This window comes from Chenopodium album, chromosome 9, assembly GCF_948465745.1.
Source record: "Chenopodium album chromosome 9, dcCheAlbu1.1, whole genome shotgun sequence".
NCBI classification, from domain to species: Eukaryota; Viridiplantae; Streptophyta; class Magnoliopsida; order Caryophyllales; family Amaranthaceae; genus Chenopodium; species Chenopodium album.
The window spans coordinates 67,410,097-67,426,875 of record NC_137842.1 but is presented as its reverse complement, the minus strand read 5'-3'; the positions used below and the strand labels follow the sequence as shown (position 1 = coordinate 67,426,875).

At 31.9% G+C, this 16,779-nt stretch overlaps 4 protein-coding genes across 4 annotated transcripts; all 4 read left to right on the top strand.

Annotated features, from left to right (window-relative positions):
* The first annotated feature begins 814 nt into the window (after positions 1-814).
* LOC145558022 (putative acetyltransferase At3g50280) lies at positions 815-3,502 on the top strand. The gene is made up of 2 exons (XM_081619178.1): positions 815-1,454; positions 2,700-3,502. Exons 1-2 carry the CDS (start codon positions 815-817, stop codon positions 3,500-3,502), a joined length of 1,443 nt encoding a protein of 480 aa, XP_081475304.1.
* A 360-nt stretch (positions 3,503-3,862) lies between these two features.
* Positions 3,863-6,391, top strand: LOC145560287 (putative acetyltransferase At3g50280). Its single transcript, XM_081621544.1, has 2 exons — positions 3,863-4,519; positions 5,387-6,391. Exons 1-2 carry the CDS (start codon positions 3,880-3,882, stop codon positions 6,178-6,180), a joined length of 1,434 nt encoding a protein of 477 aa, XP_081477670.1. The 5' UTR covers positions 3,863-3,879; the 3' UTR covers positions 6,181-6,391.
* A 511-nt stretch (positions 6,392-6,902) lies between these two features.
* LOC145560286 (uncharacterized) lies at positions 6,903-8,697 on the top strand. Its single transcript, XM_081621543.1, has one exon. The coding sequence runs from the start codon at positions 6,956-6,958 to the stop codon at positions 8,357-8,359; it is 1,404 nt and encodes a 467-aa protein (XP_081477669.1). The 5' UTR covers positions 6,903-6,955; the 3' UTR covers positions 8,360-8,697.
* A 3,716-nt stretch (positions 8,698-12,413) lies between these two features.
* LOC145560285 (uncharacterized) lies at positions 12,414-14,081 on the top strand. The gene has a single exon (XM_081621542.1). The coding sequence runs from the start codon at positions 12,465-12,467 to the stop codon at positions 13,854-13,856; it is 1,392 nt and encodes a 463-aa protein (XP_081477668.1). The 5' UTR covers positions 12,414-12,464; the 3' UTR covers positions 13,857-14,081.
* The last annotated feature ends 2,698 nt before the right edge of the window (positions 14,082-16,779 follow it).

Sequence of the window (16,779 nt, the reverse complement as noted above, 5' to 3'; positions counted from 1 at the left end):
TCAACATAACAATCATCTTAATATATTTATTAATTTTAGTCGGGATTAAAATATATTTTGTTTTCTAGTCATTATTTAATATTTATTATTTCTAAATCAACATAACACGTCTCTTTAGTCACATTTATCAATACACAAATTCAACCGTTAACATTTTTAATTATCGATAACCAAATATTATAAAAAAAATTGATATTTTGAAAATATATAGGGTGACGAATTTAACAAGACTCCACATTACTATATCTTTCATAATGTATAGATCACAAAAGACGGTCATAGGAAAGAGTGAATAGTAGTGTTAAAGTTAAAATGTGTCAAATAAAAAAAATAGGGAGGTAGTATAATTTAGAAATTGTTATATACCACCAGGTGAACAGTGCACCCAAGGCTATTGTTTGCTCATTTCGATGATTATTGCTCATTTTATCATCCAATGAGCAAACAAATACCCTTAGGTGTACTGTGCCATGCACTCGGGTGTATGTAACACTCGATCTCTCAGTATAATTTACACCGACATACCGTAACAAACAACAGTTAATAAATGGAAAAAAAAAAAATTGGAATATTGAATGATGTGGCAACTTCATGTGGAAGAGAATGGTGTTTGTTATTTGAGTAATTTGACATATCGTAGACACAATTTTCATCATAAGAAAATTGAAGATGATTCTATATGTATGTGGGGATCTCTTTCTTTACAATCACAATACTACCAAAAAAATAATAATAATAAAATAAAATAAAATAAAATAAAATTGATCTCTCTATCTAGTTTATTTGATCTTATTGCAAGCAAAAAAAAAAAATGATGGGAACAAATCATCAACAAATAAAAATTCTTTCAGAATGTTTTATCAAACCCAAATATGAAGTTGAAGCTTCAAAAAGACCCCATTACTTAGCCTCAATTGATCTTATGTTCTTATCTTTAGACCATATGCAAAAGGGTCTACTATTCCATGCTAAACCACAAAACATACAATCTCAACTTTTGGACAAGCTCAAAATTTCATTATCTCATGCTCTTGTCTATTTCTACCCTTTAGCAGGTCAACTTGCTACCCAAAAGTTCCCTGATGAACATGCCATTTGGGTCTATGTGGATTGCACTGCCGGTCCTGGAGCTCGCCTCATCCATGCTGTCGTCGATTTTTCAGTATCCGATCTCTTGTCCTCCAGCGACATACATCCGGTTGTACCTTCCTTGTTTGATCTTGGTGAGAAAGCCGTAAATTATGATGGTCACACGAGGCCTTTGTTATCGATCCAGGTAACCGAGTTACTTGACGGGGTTTTCATCGGTTTTACCATGAATCATTCTTTAGCAGATGGTACTTCCTTGTGGCATTTTATCTCGACCTTGTCCGAGGTTTTTGCACAGTTGAAGGATAATGAAAATCACAACGATAATAATCTCAATAAAACTGAAGGTACAAATTTTCAATTAGGTAGATCTTCATTCAACTCATTGTCCTTAGCTTTCTTTAATTAAATTAGAACTTGCTTGAATTGACTGTTTTATTAATTAATACTACTTGACTAAGACATGCATGTAGTATCACTGTTAGAATATAATGATAATTATATTCTGTTATATTGTACATATCTATACTTGCCATATATTTCTCTTGTGCATATTAATAGGTAGTAATCTGTAAATTAGCTCCCTAATCTAAGGCTTAATTGTAGGCCTAACTCTGACTTGTAATCGTGTATATATCCTGCCAATTTCTAATGAAAGGCAAGCATTCAAATTCCATTATCCTTCATGGTATCAGATACGTATGGCAAGTATAGATATGTACAATATAACAGAATATAATTATCATTATATTCTAACAATCACCATCAGTTTCATGCAGAAACTTTCAGATATGATGGTGATACTACATGCATGTCATTCAATTTTTCAATTTTTTTACAAATATTTGGTTAAAAAAAAATATTAAAAAAAAAAAAAAAAAAAAAAAAAAAAAAAAACTTTTTACAAATATGATTATAAAAAATAACAATTATAAACATTAAATTAATAATAGGTGGAATCTTGTTAGCTTTGGCTTGATATATTTTTCAAATACAATTTTTTTTAGAATTTTAAATTACTCATTATCATATTAAATTATATGGTGTAACTAAAAACAAGCGGAGGGATCGGAGTAGCTACTACAATTGAGTGAATCTTAACGCTTAAGACTCATCATCATATTCATTCATTTAACTGACTTAGCTTAATGCATAAACGCGTAGAAAAAACAAATATTATAAAGGAAAAAAATATGAGTATATTAATCTAACTATACATCCGGTTTTTTTAATAATCTGAACATTGAGGGAAATTGGTTTTTTTGGTCCTTAAAAGATAAAGGTTTGAAATTTACAAAGGATACAATTGTTGTATTGTAAATTTTTTTTTTTTTTTTTGGTTCTTAATGTCATATTGAAGGTCTAACAATTTGGTATTTACTAGTTAATGTAGTTGGTAGTGAAATCAAAATAAATAAATAAAATATTGTATGGGTAATTCCTAAAACAATAACAATATTAGGTGGTTATTGTCAAATCTTCCCGAATGTAAACAAAGTTTTAAATTACTCCGTAGTATTTATATAGACATTTCACTTATTTGGTATATACTGATTATACTCTAATAAGACAAACCTATGCCAAATTATTGACATTGTTGAATAATGCAGATTCTTCCATGGATATCACAGTATCTAGAAAACCAATATACAAGCCTTATTTTCCTGAAGGATATGGTCCAATCATAAAGCTACCATACCTCGAACCAGACGAGTTCGTATACAGGTTTGATCCAGGCGTATTAAGAGAAAGAATTTTCCATTTCTCGTCTAAGGCAATGTCGATGTTGAAAGCTAAGGCTAACGAAGAATGTGACAATAATATTAACGATCACAATGTTATATCCACATTTCAGGCCTTGTCCGCATTTATATGGACGTCTATTACCCGTGTTAGAAATTTGAAACCAAGTACAAAGACTATTTGTTCGTTTGCTTTAAGTTGGCGGACTCGAATTACGCCTCCGTTCTCCCAAGAGTGTTTCGGGAGTTACATTGAAGGAGTACAATGTGCATCGAAGGTGGGCGACTTACTTGGGCTTGGTTTGGGCTCGACTGCGTTGTTAATTCGACAAAGTGTGGAGTCAATAGACGACACTGAAATTCGAAAACGGCTTCATAATTATGCTAAGGCTCCTTATGTGGCGCAAACAGGCTCAAAATCTGCGTATTATGAGACTAATGGAGTGTTGATAGCCGGGTCTGCAAAATTTGATATGTATGGGCCTGAATTTGGACTTGGTAAAGCAGTCGCTGTTTTAGCCGGGTATGCTAATAAGGATGATGGGAAGGTGACCCTGAACCCGGGTCACGAAGGGGGAGGAAGTGTTGATGCAGAGATATGTCTTAAACCTGAGACAATGAATGCTCTTGAATCCGATGAGGAGTTTATGCGTTTTATCTTGATAAAATGATGTAGAAGGGATCAATTCGATCTCATGTTTTATTTGATTATCTATCTTTCAATACTTTAACCATTTCAGTAAGTTGGCATCACGAATACTACGGTATATTATATGAAGTATTAATAATAAAAATAAATATTTTTTTTTTTGTCTACATGTGCCTAATAAATAGTGACAAATTGAGAGGTTTGGACCTACAACGTATCGTACGTACTCCTCAAACTCTTAGTGTTAATAACAAAGTCAAGATCTTGTTGATGTTTTTTACTTCCCTTTTTAATACAATGGAAATTGGTCATTCTCTCACCTACCACAACTTTTGATCTTTTTAACAAATCAAATAATAATTGACCTTAAAACTAGCTTAATTGCTGCTAAAACCAAATATGGTGGACTCAAATGATCAACAAATAAAAGTAGTTTCAGAATGTTTCATCAAACCCAAATATGAAGTTGAAGCTTCAAAACAACCACATTACTTAGCCCCAGATGATCTAATATTCTTACCATTAGACCATATGCAAAAAGGTCTACTTTTCCATGGTAAACCACAAAACATACAAACCAATCTTTTGGACAAGCTCAAAATTTCATTATCTTACGCTCTTGTCTATTTCTACCCTTTAGCAGGTCAACTTGCTACCCAAAAGTTCCATGATGAACATGCCATTTGGGTCTGTGTCGACCGCACCACCGGTCTGGGAGCTCGCCTTATTCATGCTGTTGTCAACACCGACTTAACTGTATCCGATCTCCTTTCCTCCACCGACATACATCCAATTGTACCTTGCTTGTTTGATCTCGGTGAGAAGGCTGTCAACCATGATGGTCACACGAGACCGTTGTTATCGATCCAGGTAACCGAGCTACTCGACGGGGTTTTCATCGGTTTTACCATGAATCATAGTGTAGCAGATGGGAACTCTTTGTGGCATTTCATCTCGACCTTGTCCGAGATATTTTTACAATTGGGTGAAAATCACAGCGATTATGTCGCTTACAACGAAGCTACTAAGTTCCAATCAGGTATATCTTCTTCAATTCATTGTGGATCTTTAATTGTTTAGTTATTAGAACATGTTCATTTTTTGTTTATGACGGAAAATGTACCTTATTAGGAAGGACTAGGATTTGAATCTTAAACCTCCTCCCTTAAAACTACTCCATGATATACTAATTTATACATACACCATACTAGTAGTAATAATCAATGTACCCCAATAATTTAAAAGTAAAAACGAATGATATTAAGTTTAATAATTTATTAGGGAGTAATAAAAGTAATTTATACATAGGGGCCGGTCCAACCTGACCTGTTAGGTGGAAGGTCGGTCCCCCTAGGTTTTGAGACTTTCAATTTTGATATTTTGAAAGTTGCATGATAATCCATGCATGTGGCTCATATTATAAAAATAAAAATAAAATAATATAAAAAAGCCACAAATTGATTTTGATATTGAGATAAAGGTCACAAGATCGTGGCAATTTTTGAAGCACTGATTCATTCTGAAGATATTTATTTATAGGAAAAATTATCTTCTTCTTGTAATCATATGTTAAAAGAAGTGGGAACATTGTGCTAGATTAGTTCCTTCTAATGGAGTAGAGCAAACATTTTTAATCTCTTTTCCACAAAGATGTGATAATCTTGACATGCCCCCCATAATATATACATAGGGGAATTTTTACCGGGCCTATTCGGGGTCAGACCCCCCTATATTATTATAATTAATTAGTTAATGAATTTAGATAATCTATATTTACTTATAAAATATTGGAATACAGTGATTAGTTTTGAGCGAGAGGTAAAATATTTAAATCCCACTCCTCTAATATTTTCGGCCAAGATTCGCCACTGAATATATAGTCCATTAATTCTACTATTGAATGCAGATTTGTCCAATAATATCGTAATCTCTCGAAAACCAATCTTTTGCAAGCCTTTGCTCCCCGAAGGGTATGGTCCGATCATCAAGTTACCATATCTCGAATCAGATGAGTTCGTATCTAGGTTTGATCCAGGCGTACTTAGAGAAAGAATATTCCATATTTCATCTAAGGCAATGTCGATGTTGAAAGCTAAGGCTATCGAAGAATGCGAAAATATTAATGATCATAATGTTATATCCTCTTTCCAAGCCTTATGTGCATTTATATGGATATCCATTACCCGTGTTAGAAATTTGGAACCAAGTTTAATGACAATTTGTCCATTTCCTTTGAATTGGCGAGCTCGAATTACACCCCCTTTATCCCAAGAGTGCTTCGGAAACTACGTTGAAGGATTGCAATGTGCTTGCAAGGTAGGCGACCTACTCGGCCATGGGTTGGGTTCGGCTGCATTGTTGATTCAACAAAGTGTAGAGGGTGTAGATGATAGTAAAATCCGACAACGCCTTTGTAGTTATGTTAAGGCTCCTTTTTTGGCAAAAACAGGCTCTACATATTATGAGCCCAATGGCGTGTTAATAGGCGGGTCTGCTAAATTTGATATGTATGGTCCCGAATTTGGGCTTGGTAAAGCAGTGGCTGTTTTAGCTGGTTACTCTAACAAGGCTGATGGGAAGGTAACCGTGAACCCGGGTCGCGAAGGAGGAAGTGTAGATTTAGAGATATGTCTTAAACCGGAGACAATGAATGCTCTTGAATCCGATGAGGAGTTTATGAATTTTGTCTTAGCAAAATGATGTACATGGAATTCGATTTCAATTTTTGAATAACTTTAATAATTGTTTGTAACCACATTGGTTTTTTTTTTTTCCCTTGATCATATATACTACCTCTGTTAATTATTATATGAAATAAAGGGGTATTATTTGTGAAACATAAAATATTTCTTTGTTGCACATAATAATTAACGGAGATAGTATTTTATTTGGAAAGACAATTTGTTTTTACAAAATTCTCTTAGAAATTTCAATATTAGCGCTTGGCCATGAAGGTATTATAATAACAATATTTTCTTTACAAATGAAGTTTACAAACAAACTGATTGTAGTCACTTAATCAAAGTTATTAATAGTCAAATATATGCATTAAAGGTTGTACAAAATCCAAGTGTATCAATGATGCACATAGATCTAATTATTGAAATTAATTAAACGCGACAATATCATTACATTTTATATTAGTTTCTGTTGAAAGAGATAACACGTAATCACACATTACAATTTTTAAGTCGTTCTATGTGAACGGTGTCTTATTAGCTGTGTCCTTGAGTAAATGACTAGATCTAATTATTTTGTTGTATTATTATGCCGTGTTGATTAGTGTTTTCATATTATTATATTAATCGTTGTCCGTTGGCAAATTAAGAAACATATAATTTTGATAATTACTATTCGTAGTAGTATATAGAGTGAAAAATTCAGCACAATTAGAAGATGAACCCATGAAATATATCATATTTATTTCATTATTCTTCTAAATCTTATGAGCATAGTTTATTTAGCTTAGATTTACATGGAAAAAATCAAACTCATTTCAGAATGCTTTGTTAAGCCAAAATATGAGGTTGAAGCTGCTAAACAACCTTATCACTTGTCACCTAAAGATTTAGCCTTGTTATCACTTGATCCTATACAAAAAGGTCTTCTTTTTACCCTTAATATCCCTCCTTGTACTGATCATGTTAATGGTCGAATCGAAGTCGTATCTCATCTATTAGAGAGGCTTAAACACTCACTATCCATAGCCCTTGTTCATTTTTATCCGTTAGCGGGGCGTTTTGTTACATGTAAATACCCCGACGAGCACGCTTGTTCGGTCTTTATTGATTGCAACAAAAGCCCCGGAGCAAGGCTCATTCATGCTACCGTGCTAGATGTTAGTGTTTCTGATGTTATATCTTCGATTGATGTTCCAACAATTGTTTCTTCTTTCTTTGAGCTTGGTGAAAAGATGGTTAATTATGATGGTCATACAAGGGCTTTATTGTCAATTCAAGTAACGGAACTCGTTGATGGGGTGTTTATGGGGTTTACTATGAGTCATAGTGTTGTCGATGGTACTTCTTTTATTCATTTTATAAGTATTTTATCTGAAATTTTTAGATCAAATAATGAGCATATTAGCGATACCACAAAAATCTCACGTACACCCATCTTTAGTTATAATCCGTGTATAAAAAATGGTATTGATAACCAAAATGGTACGATTTTTAAGTTGCCTCATCTAGAGCCAGAGGAATTCATAGCCCATGGATATGATCCTGGCCCACTAAGAAAACGGATCTTTCACTTCTCTTATAAATCATTGACATCTCTAAAAGCCAAGGCTAATCAAGAATACAAAGCGAACAATGTAATATCCTCATTTCAAGCCTTAACTGCTCTTGTTTGGAGGTCCATCACCCGAGCTCGAAACCTAACAACAGATCAATTAACCTCTTGTATCATTATACTTAACACTAGGACTCGGTTAAAACCACTTTTATCTGATGATTACTTCGGAAATTTTGTTACCAAAGCCAAATGTGAATGTACTGTAGATGAGTTGTTGGGCCACAATTTGGGTTGGGCTGCAAAGAATTTACAGGAAGCCATTTTGGCCCAAGATGAAAAACGAATACTTGAGTTATGGAATCCTACTAAGGCCCTAGAAGTAAATCGTCGCAACCCAACTAATAATGGGCCAGAAAGTATCATTGTAGGTGGGTCAGGAAGGTTTGATATGTATGGGCCTGAGTTTGGGCTGGGCCGTGCTTTGGCTATTCGTATGGGCTGCGCAAATTGGAAAGATGCAAAGGTGACTGTAAACCCAGGGTGTGAAGGGGGAGGGAGTATGGATTGGGAAATCTCTTTAAGGCCCCATGCTATGGCTACCCTTGAATCTGATTTCGAGTTTATGAGTTTCGTATCACTTTGATGTACTACCGTTACTTTTATGCATTTAAGGTAAGGAGAACGACACTTATCCTTAGAGTAACACTTTCCACTCGAAAACTGAATGTATCCAAGTGTATCTACTTGTACTCTGTATGTCTCGGCTCACATTAGTTGCACTATTTGTTTATAGAAACATTATAATTTCTAAATTACGTGCACCACATGTGGTTGAGTTAAGACAAACTTAAAGAAATATGTCACCATTTGATTGAGACGGATGAAATACTTAATGGTGCATGCCAGAGTAATCATCCAAATAAATCCACCAAAAACAAGCCAAGTGAAGTACACTTGAACAATTTGAGCTCAACTACCATGGTCGAAATCAAACTCATCTCAGAAAGTTTTGTTAAACCAAAATATGAAGTTGAAGCTTTTAAACAACCTTTACATTTGTCACCTATTAAATCATTGTGTAGTCTTTAACACAAATAGGATACTTATATTATAGCATGATAATGCCTAAGGTGAAAAACACCCTGCCAAAAGAGGATAATAGGCTGCCAAAGGCTGTTGGCAGACCAGAAAATCGATAATTAGGGGGCAAACTAATCCTCTCCCAATTATTTGTGTAGTCGATGGTACCTCTCTCATCCATTTTGTTAGCATTTTGATAGCTCCAAAATTGATAGATCAAACTAGATTAAATCATTTTGTAGTCGATGGTACCTCTCTCATCCATTTTGTTAGCATGTTATCAGAAATTTTTAGATCATCTAGAATAACTTAGAACCGAAAGGAAAGTTTTAACCACTTGGGTTATCCTTCACTCTCAAGTCTTGACTCTAGATGATTGTTGTAATTAAGATAAGGATAGAGGAAATTCTTCTACAGACGAGTTTTGGTCAAGTGAATGGTTCGCCTTTTGTCTTTTTGTTTTGATTAGTATATCATCTTTGAAGTTTCTATTTTTAAAGACGTGTAAAGTTGTGCTACTCACTCAATTTCCTTTCATTGAATTGTTGTGTTTTACTATAGAAAAGCCTAGTGCTCATAGACTTGAAGCAAGTTTTGTTTATATATATATATATATATATATATATATATATATATATATATATATATATATATATATATGTATATATATATTTTGGTGTTTAGAGAACCGCAAAGACAGGTGTGAGAATCAATCTCAGGATTTCCTGAAATCGGGAGAAAAGCTCTAACCACTTAAACTATTCCTTACTCTGGGGCAAAAATATAGTGAATTGTCTTTTCTAATTTTCACCAAGACCCTACTACTAAAAAAATGTTTACTCAAAAAAAAAAGGATTTTTGTAGGTGGTATTTTATTATCTATTGTGTGGTAACAAAAGAAGGGGCAGATTTATCCTAAATAAAAGCAAGTGTAAAACTTTTCTTTTTTTACACTATGCATTTACTTCACTTTGACTAACATTGATGATTTATATTTTAAAAAAGTTATATAGTCATATATAATCTTGTTAGATTCGTCTCAAATTATACGTACTATTTTAATAATATTAAATGTTTATAATTTTTATATATTGATAATTAAATATATTAGTGATTGAAATATAGTGAATTGTCTTTTCTAATTTTCACCAAGACCCTACTACTAAAAAAATGTTTACTCAAAAAAAAAAGGATTTTTGTAGGTGGTATTTTATTATCTATTGTGTGGTAACAAAAGAAGGGGCAGATTTATCCTAAATAAAAGCAAGTGTAAAACTTTTCTTTTTTTACACTATGCATTTACTTCACTTTGACTAACATTGATGATTTATATTTTAAAAAAGTTATATAGTCATATATAATCTTGTTAGATTCGTCTCAAATTATACGTACTATTTTAATAATATTAAATGTTTATAATTTTTATATATTGATAATTAAATATATTAGTGATTGAAATAACGCATTGACAAGCATGATAAGAGAAGTATTGCAAGTAAAAGAAAAAAAAGAAAAAAAAAGTAATTCAAGATATTGTATTAACATATTTCACTTCAATTACATACAAGTTAAGTATAACAGATCTTATTATATACACTTTAATTACATTTACTATATACATGTGTTTACTTTGTGTTCCTACTTTCTTTTTAGTTTGCATAACTTAACTAAAGCGGAAGTTTCAGAAGAGTATTATTTGCATCACTTTCCTTTGTAGTTAATAAATTCTTTCTATTTCTATCTTATCATATCAGGCCATTTTTTTTATTAATCCCTTCTTTTTTTTTTTTTTTTTATGTATCACTTTCCTTTTAAAGGTGTTTTCTTAAAAAAATCACTTTTTTATTTGATAATTTTATACTATATTTTATCATTTCTATCTAAGTTGTGCCTTTATATTTCTTCAATTTCTCAATTGTACCCATGCTTTTACAAATTTACACACTGTACCGGTGTATCCTCAAAAGAGCAAAAAATTATACTACCTCCGTTACATATTATTTGCAACAATTTGACATAAATTAGAGAGGAAAAATGTCTAATATTAGCAAATAATGTATAACAAAGGTAGTATAGGATGGAGTGCATGGCCATCATTAGTGACGGTAGGTGAGACGACATTAAAGTCTGTCAAGTCTTCAACCCCTTTTCCCACTAAAAAGATAGTACACCCATTTTCATCTTAACTTGGCCCATCAATTATGCTCTGTCATACTTATACGAGCCCCAAAAAAAAAATCTAAAAGTTCAAAGATAAAAAAAAATTCTGGAATTGTGTTCAAGATTGAATTCGAAAGTGAAGAGTAAAAGCAAAGGAGATTGAATTACGATAGAATGTATGAGTAGATACAGAAAAAGAAGGATTTTTTTGAACAATTTGTGTTTTGCGATTTACTATCGTTGGAATTATGTAGTAGAATTGTAGGACAATTTAAAGTGAAAATACCATCAATGGCCAATACCTTGTTGAACTGATGACACTTAGAGCCTGTTCTCTTACGTTGAAGTTCAGTTCAGCTCAGCTCAGCTCAGTTCAATTCAGGTTCTAATTTCCTTCTCTTATAAAATATTCATTTCAGTTCAGCTCAGCTCAGCTCAGTTCAGCTCAATTCAATTCAGCTCAGTTCAGTTCAGTTGAGTTCAGTAAATGAGAACAGACCCTTAGTTCGTAAATTTAGTTGATTTTTTTTTTTTTTTTTTTTTACGGAAATTTAGTTGAATTTAGGGATTGTATAATTGGAAATATAGGTTGCCTAACCAAAATTAACCAGCCAAATTACAAGACAATCGTAATTAACTTAACTACCTGAATGCATCTTAACGGCAAGGATATAAATTGTTACGGTGTCAAAGGTTGAGAGTACGGTGTGTAAGTTTGTAAAAGTGTGGTACAACTGAGAGATAGATAGACTTGCATGAACCTATTATTGTAGACCCGAGATTTATACATACGTAACTAACATTATATTAAATATAGTGACTCTTATTTTCAACATATTAACCTTATTTTTAACATATTAACCTTTATTAAAACTTATATAACGGTTAATATTATTGTGAACTTAATTGAATACGACCTTATGACCCTAATTTTAACATAGTGATGACCTTTATTATTCATATTGATCAGTATATAAAATATTTCATTAAAAAAAATTAACCTCTTATGCCTATATATTTCTAAAATGACTTTTTATTTCAACATAGTGACCTTATTTTCTATTATACTGACTTTTTTTTATTAATCAAACAACCATAATTTCTCTAATATTAGTGATCTACAATAAATTAGTGTGAATCAGGTTCATTTAAGAATTTGTAACTGGGAAATTGAATAAAGATGGGGCATAGCTTAAAATTTCCTTAAATTATTTGTCATTTCTCTCTCCTCTAAGGTCCCCACTTATATAATATAAATATTGGCTCTCACTCATATATTTTATCTTTCATGGTCCTCATTTTACTTTAACTATAATAAATTATTCACTCATTCACAATATTATATTACTCTCCTAAAACTCCGCGCAACACCAAGTAATGCAAATAAAAAAAAACAAAGGGATATTATTATTAAACGAAGTGTAACGGTGCATAAGTATTAATAAGCCTAACAAACCCACCAAAAACAAGTATAAGCTGTACAGTTGAACAATTTGTTCTGAGCTTCTATGGCTGAAATAATACTCATCTCAGAAAGCTTTATCAAACCAAAATATGAAGTTAAAGCTTCAAAACATCCTTACCATTTATCACCTATTGAGATTGCCATACTATCCATTGATCCCATACAAAAAGGTCTCCTTTTTAACCTTAATAATACAACTTCTAAAGATCGAACCAAAATAGTCTCTTGCTTGCTAGAGAAGCTCAAACATTCACTCTCAATCGCCCTCGTTCATTTCTATCCGTTAGCGGGTCGTCTTGCCACGCGAAAGTTCCCTGACGACCACGCTTGTTCGATATATGTTGATTGCAACGAAGGCCCCGGAGCAAGGCTCATTCATGCAACCACCCGTTTGAAAGACGTTAAGGTTTCTGATATTATATCTTCAACTGATGTTAACAATATTGTTCATTCTTTCTTTGAACTCGGCGAAAAATTAGTTAATCATGATGGGCATACGAGGGCTTTGTTAACGATCCAGGTTACAGAACTCCTAGACGGGGTGTTTATAGGGTTTACTATGAACCATAGTGTAGTCGATGGTACATCTTTTACCCATTTTGTTAGCATGTTGTCCGAAATTTTTAGATCCGATGATCATACCACAAAAATATCTCGTGTCCCCATGTTTAATGATAAGCCTTGGATAAATAATTATGTTAGTCCGGATAATACGCTAAAGCTACCCTATCTAGAACCAGAGGAGTTTATAGAACACGGGTTTGAGAGTGGTCCATTAAGGGAGCGAATCTTTCACTTCTCATCTGCATCATTGATTGCAATCAAGGCAAAAGCTAACCAAGAATGTGAATCGCAGACCACCATATCTACATTTCAAGCCTTAAGTGCTCTTGTGTGGAGATCCATCACCCGAGCACGAAATTTGTCATTAAATCAATCAATTAGTTGTTCTATTTTAGTCAATGGGAGAAATAGATTGGACCCACCTTTATCAGATGAAAACTTTGGAAATGTTATATCGGTAGCACAACTTGTTTGTACCGTGGATGAATTATTGGGCCATGATTTGGGTTGGGCTTCTTTGAATTTGTACAAAACTATTGTGGCCCATGATGGAAAAGCAATACTAGACATGTATAAAGAATTTTCTGATAATCCAGTAGTATTTGGGCGCCAAGCGACATCGGACTTTCATGGGCCGAACAGAGTAATAATAGGAGGGTCAATGAGGTTTGATATGTTTGGGCCTGAATTTGGGTTGGGCCGGGCTGTTGCTGCTCGCATGGGCTATGCAAACAAAGAAGATGGTAAGGTGACTGCAAGCCCAGGATGTGAAGGTGGTGGAAGTGTTGATTTGGAAATTTGCGTAAGACCTAATTTTATGGCTACTCTTGAAACTGATTCAGAATTCATGAATTATGTGTCTTTGGATTGATGAAGTAATGGTCTCTGTACTTTGTAGTCAAAATCCTTTACTATAGTTCATTTAACTGTTTTAATTCAATAAAGATACAGTTAGAAGTTAAGCAGGTAGAAGTGTATGATAAATCTACTGATATTGCAATTATAAACTAATTAAGCTATGCTACAAGGTCATGTTGCAATAAGTATACCAAGAATTTTTCTAAATTTTTATTAAAAAGTATTTATATGAATATATGAGTTAGATATTAGATGAATTCAAGTTATTAGCCCTTTAATACAACAATTATTGAATTTTTTTCACTTTTCGAATTTAGATATTAATGCTTGTCAAAATCATATAATATTTATACTCGGTATAAATTATTACACATCATTTTTTTTTTTTAAGTTTTTTTTTTTTTTTTTTTTTTTTTTTTTTTTTTTTTTGGTGTGTGTTTAGAGAGTCACGATGACAGGGATGAGAATCGATCCTAATATCTCCTGAAATTGGAAGAAAAGATCTAATTACTTGAGATATTCCTTACTCTCATTTTAAGCATTATCTTGAAAGGATACTCACTAATCACTACGAAGTATTTACTATATAGTAGTAATGTACCAGACCCTTTCTTCTTTAGTTTGCTTATGTTGATGACAAATGGTGACATAAGCACAAAATCAATTACCTTGTTAACTCTTTCAAAATAAATACAAAAAAATTAATTTAAAATAAGAAAACGGGAGTTTTCAATTACCAAGCCGAAATAAATTTTGGTAAGTATCAAGAATCCAGATGTTATAGTCGACAATATCTTTGAAATCAAGTGGAACCATGGAAAGTTAACAATGTCGACACTATTGACAGGTTAATTATGACATTAGACATTGATTTGGGTGTTGTTTGGTTGATATGATATTTCCCCGCAATTGCATTTCATTGGAATTAAATTCCCACATTTAATTTTCTAGGAATTGTATAAAGTTGTTTGGTAGCTATAAAGGAATTGAAATTCATGGGAATTTTGAGTTACCAAGGGGGGCTTGGTAATTTATTTCCCACATTTGGTAGGAATTGGAAATTCTCATGAATTTGCAATTCCTACATATTTCACTTTTTATAGCCAACCAAACAAATTCCTAATTTCTAAATTTCCATGATTTTTCAATTCCCCCATTTTTTTTTCAACCAAACAAGGTCTTGGTACTCTCCTCGTTTTAAAATAATTGGTTATTTTCACTTTTTATTGTTAAATTTAACTTCTGTTGCCCCATAATATATGACACAGTTAACATTGCTAATAAAGTATATTAATTTTACTTTATTTTATATTATTAAATATTGATGAATATTATATATTATAAAACCCTATATTAATACCTATCGAACAATATATTTTTTTATGTTAGTAAAAAAATTATAGTCAAAATTAATACATAAATGGTGAAAAAAGTCTTATGTCTCATATATTTTGGAGTTAAGCTAACAATTAGGGACTAAACTTTTTTACTTTTCACCTTTTGGGACCTGGACTTTTTTCTTTCACCATTTGGGACCTATGGTTAATTCTCAAACAATTTAACCCATCTAACTAACCAACTTAAGCATTAATTAGAGTAAAAAAAAAGTATTTCCAAATAAAACAAAAGTAGATTGTGAATATCAACTTTAAAACTTTTTTTTAAAAAAAAAAAACAAAATAACAAACAACAATACAGAAATCCAAAACAAACACAACAGCATTCGTCATCCAAAAGCAACAATATCCAACATCCAAACATTGAATCAAGCCTTATTCGATCATACTGTCTCCCTTCAATAGTTCAATTTATTTTAAGTTTTTTTTTTTTTTTCTCTTCAACAATAAAGTTTTTCGGCCTACAATCATATGTATGAATTGGTGAAGTCGTAAATGTAGTTAAAAATATTCAAATAGATTTTTTTTTTCAAATATTTATTGTAAGGGCATTAATTTGATGTTGATAATTGAATTAAAAAGATGGTTTTCTTACCTTGCATTTAAAGAAATTAGAATAATGTTGTTGGTCCAGGCCACTATACAATTGCATAAACACAATATATATTTCTAAATTGACCACAAATTGAAGTTCAAAATTCTAAAATACAATTGGAACAAACACATAAATTCAACACTATAACAACACTAAGTAGTAGTTTCAGCATCATTATTCATGAATACCCATAAAATTCTACTACGTCTAAAAAATAAGCCCTAAACCTAGCAATAAATTATGAGAAAAAACCAAAATTGAAGTAAACTAGTTGTACAAGATTCATAGAGAACTTAGTTTGTTTTTTTTTTTTTTAATAATAAAAAAAAATCATAGATAACTTACTTGTGCTAAGATGCTTGAAAAACCGTTAATAATCTACACCAAAATCGCCTTCAGAGTTTTTTTTTTTTTTTTTTTTTTTTTGAAAAGGGGAACAAACAGGGGAGTCGAGGTTGATGATGAAGAGTGGAGTTGAAAAGACACCTTATTTTTTGCAGTAATTTTTTTGGAGTAAAAAACTAAAAACACCTAACACAATTTTATAAAAAATAAATTCTCTTTTGTAAATAATTAAATCAGAACCTAAAATAATTAATGGGCCCCACCACTTAACCATAGTTAATTTTTTCAACTACAATTCTTTTTTAGGTGTCAAAGGGTGAAAGAAAAAAGTTTAGTTCCCAAAAGGTGAAAAATAAAAAACTTTAGTCCCTAAATATTACCTTAACTATATATTTTGGAATAGAGGGAGTAATAACTTTTACTTCTATTTTTAGTTTACCCCATATCTTATTTTTAGACGTAAGATAATCAATATTTATAAGATTACAATGAGAAACTTAATCATATTAGGTAACATAAAATATGTACACATATCAAAGATAATCTTATACAAAATATATCCTTAACCTAAAATAAGAATATTCTATGAATATTCTCTA

Excerpts from the sequence above, each read along its gene's own strand:
- LOC145560285 (XM_081621542.1), top strand. The coding sequence starts at position 12,465 with ATGGCTGAAATAATACTCATCTCAGAAAGCTTTATCAAACCAAAATAT.
- LOC145558022 (XM_081619178.1), top strand. The coding sequence starts at position 815 with ATGGGAACAAATCATCAACAAATAAAAATTCTTTCAGAATGTTTTATC. Across the intron at positions 1,455-2,699 it reads AGGTACAAATTTTCAATTAG|ATTCTTCCATGGATATCACA; the intron begins GTAGATCTTCAT and ends TGAATAATGCAG.
- LOC145560286 (XM_081621543.1), top strand. The coding sequence starts at position 6,956 with ATGGAAAAAATCAAACTCATTTCAGAATGCTTTGTTAAGCCAAAATAT.
- LOC145560287 (XM_081621544.1), top strand. The coding sequence starts at position 3,880 with ATGGTGGACTCAAATGATCAACAAATAAAAGTAGTTTCAGAATGTTTC. Across the intron at positions 4,520-5,386 it reads AGCTACTAAGTTCCAATCAG|ATTTGTCCAATAATATCGTA; the intron begins GTATATCTTCTT and ends TATTGAATGCAG.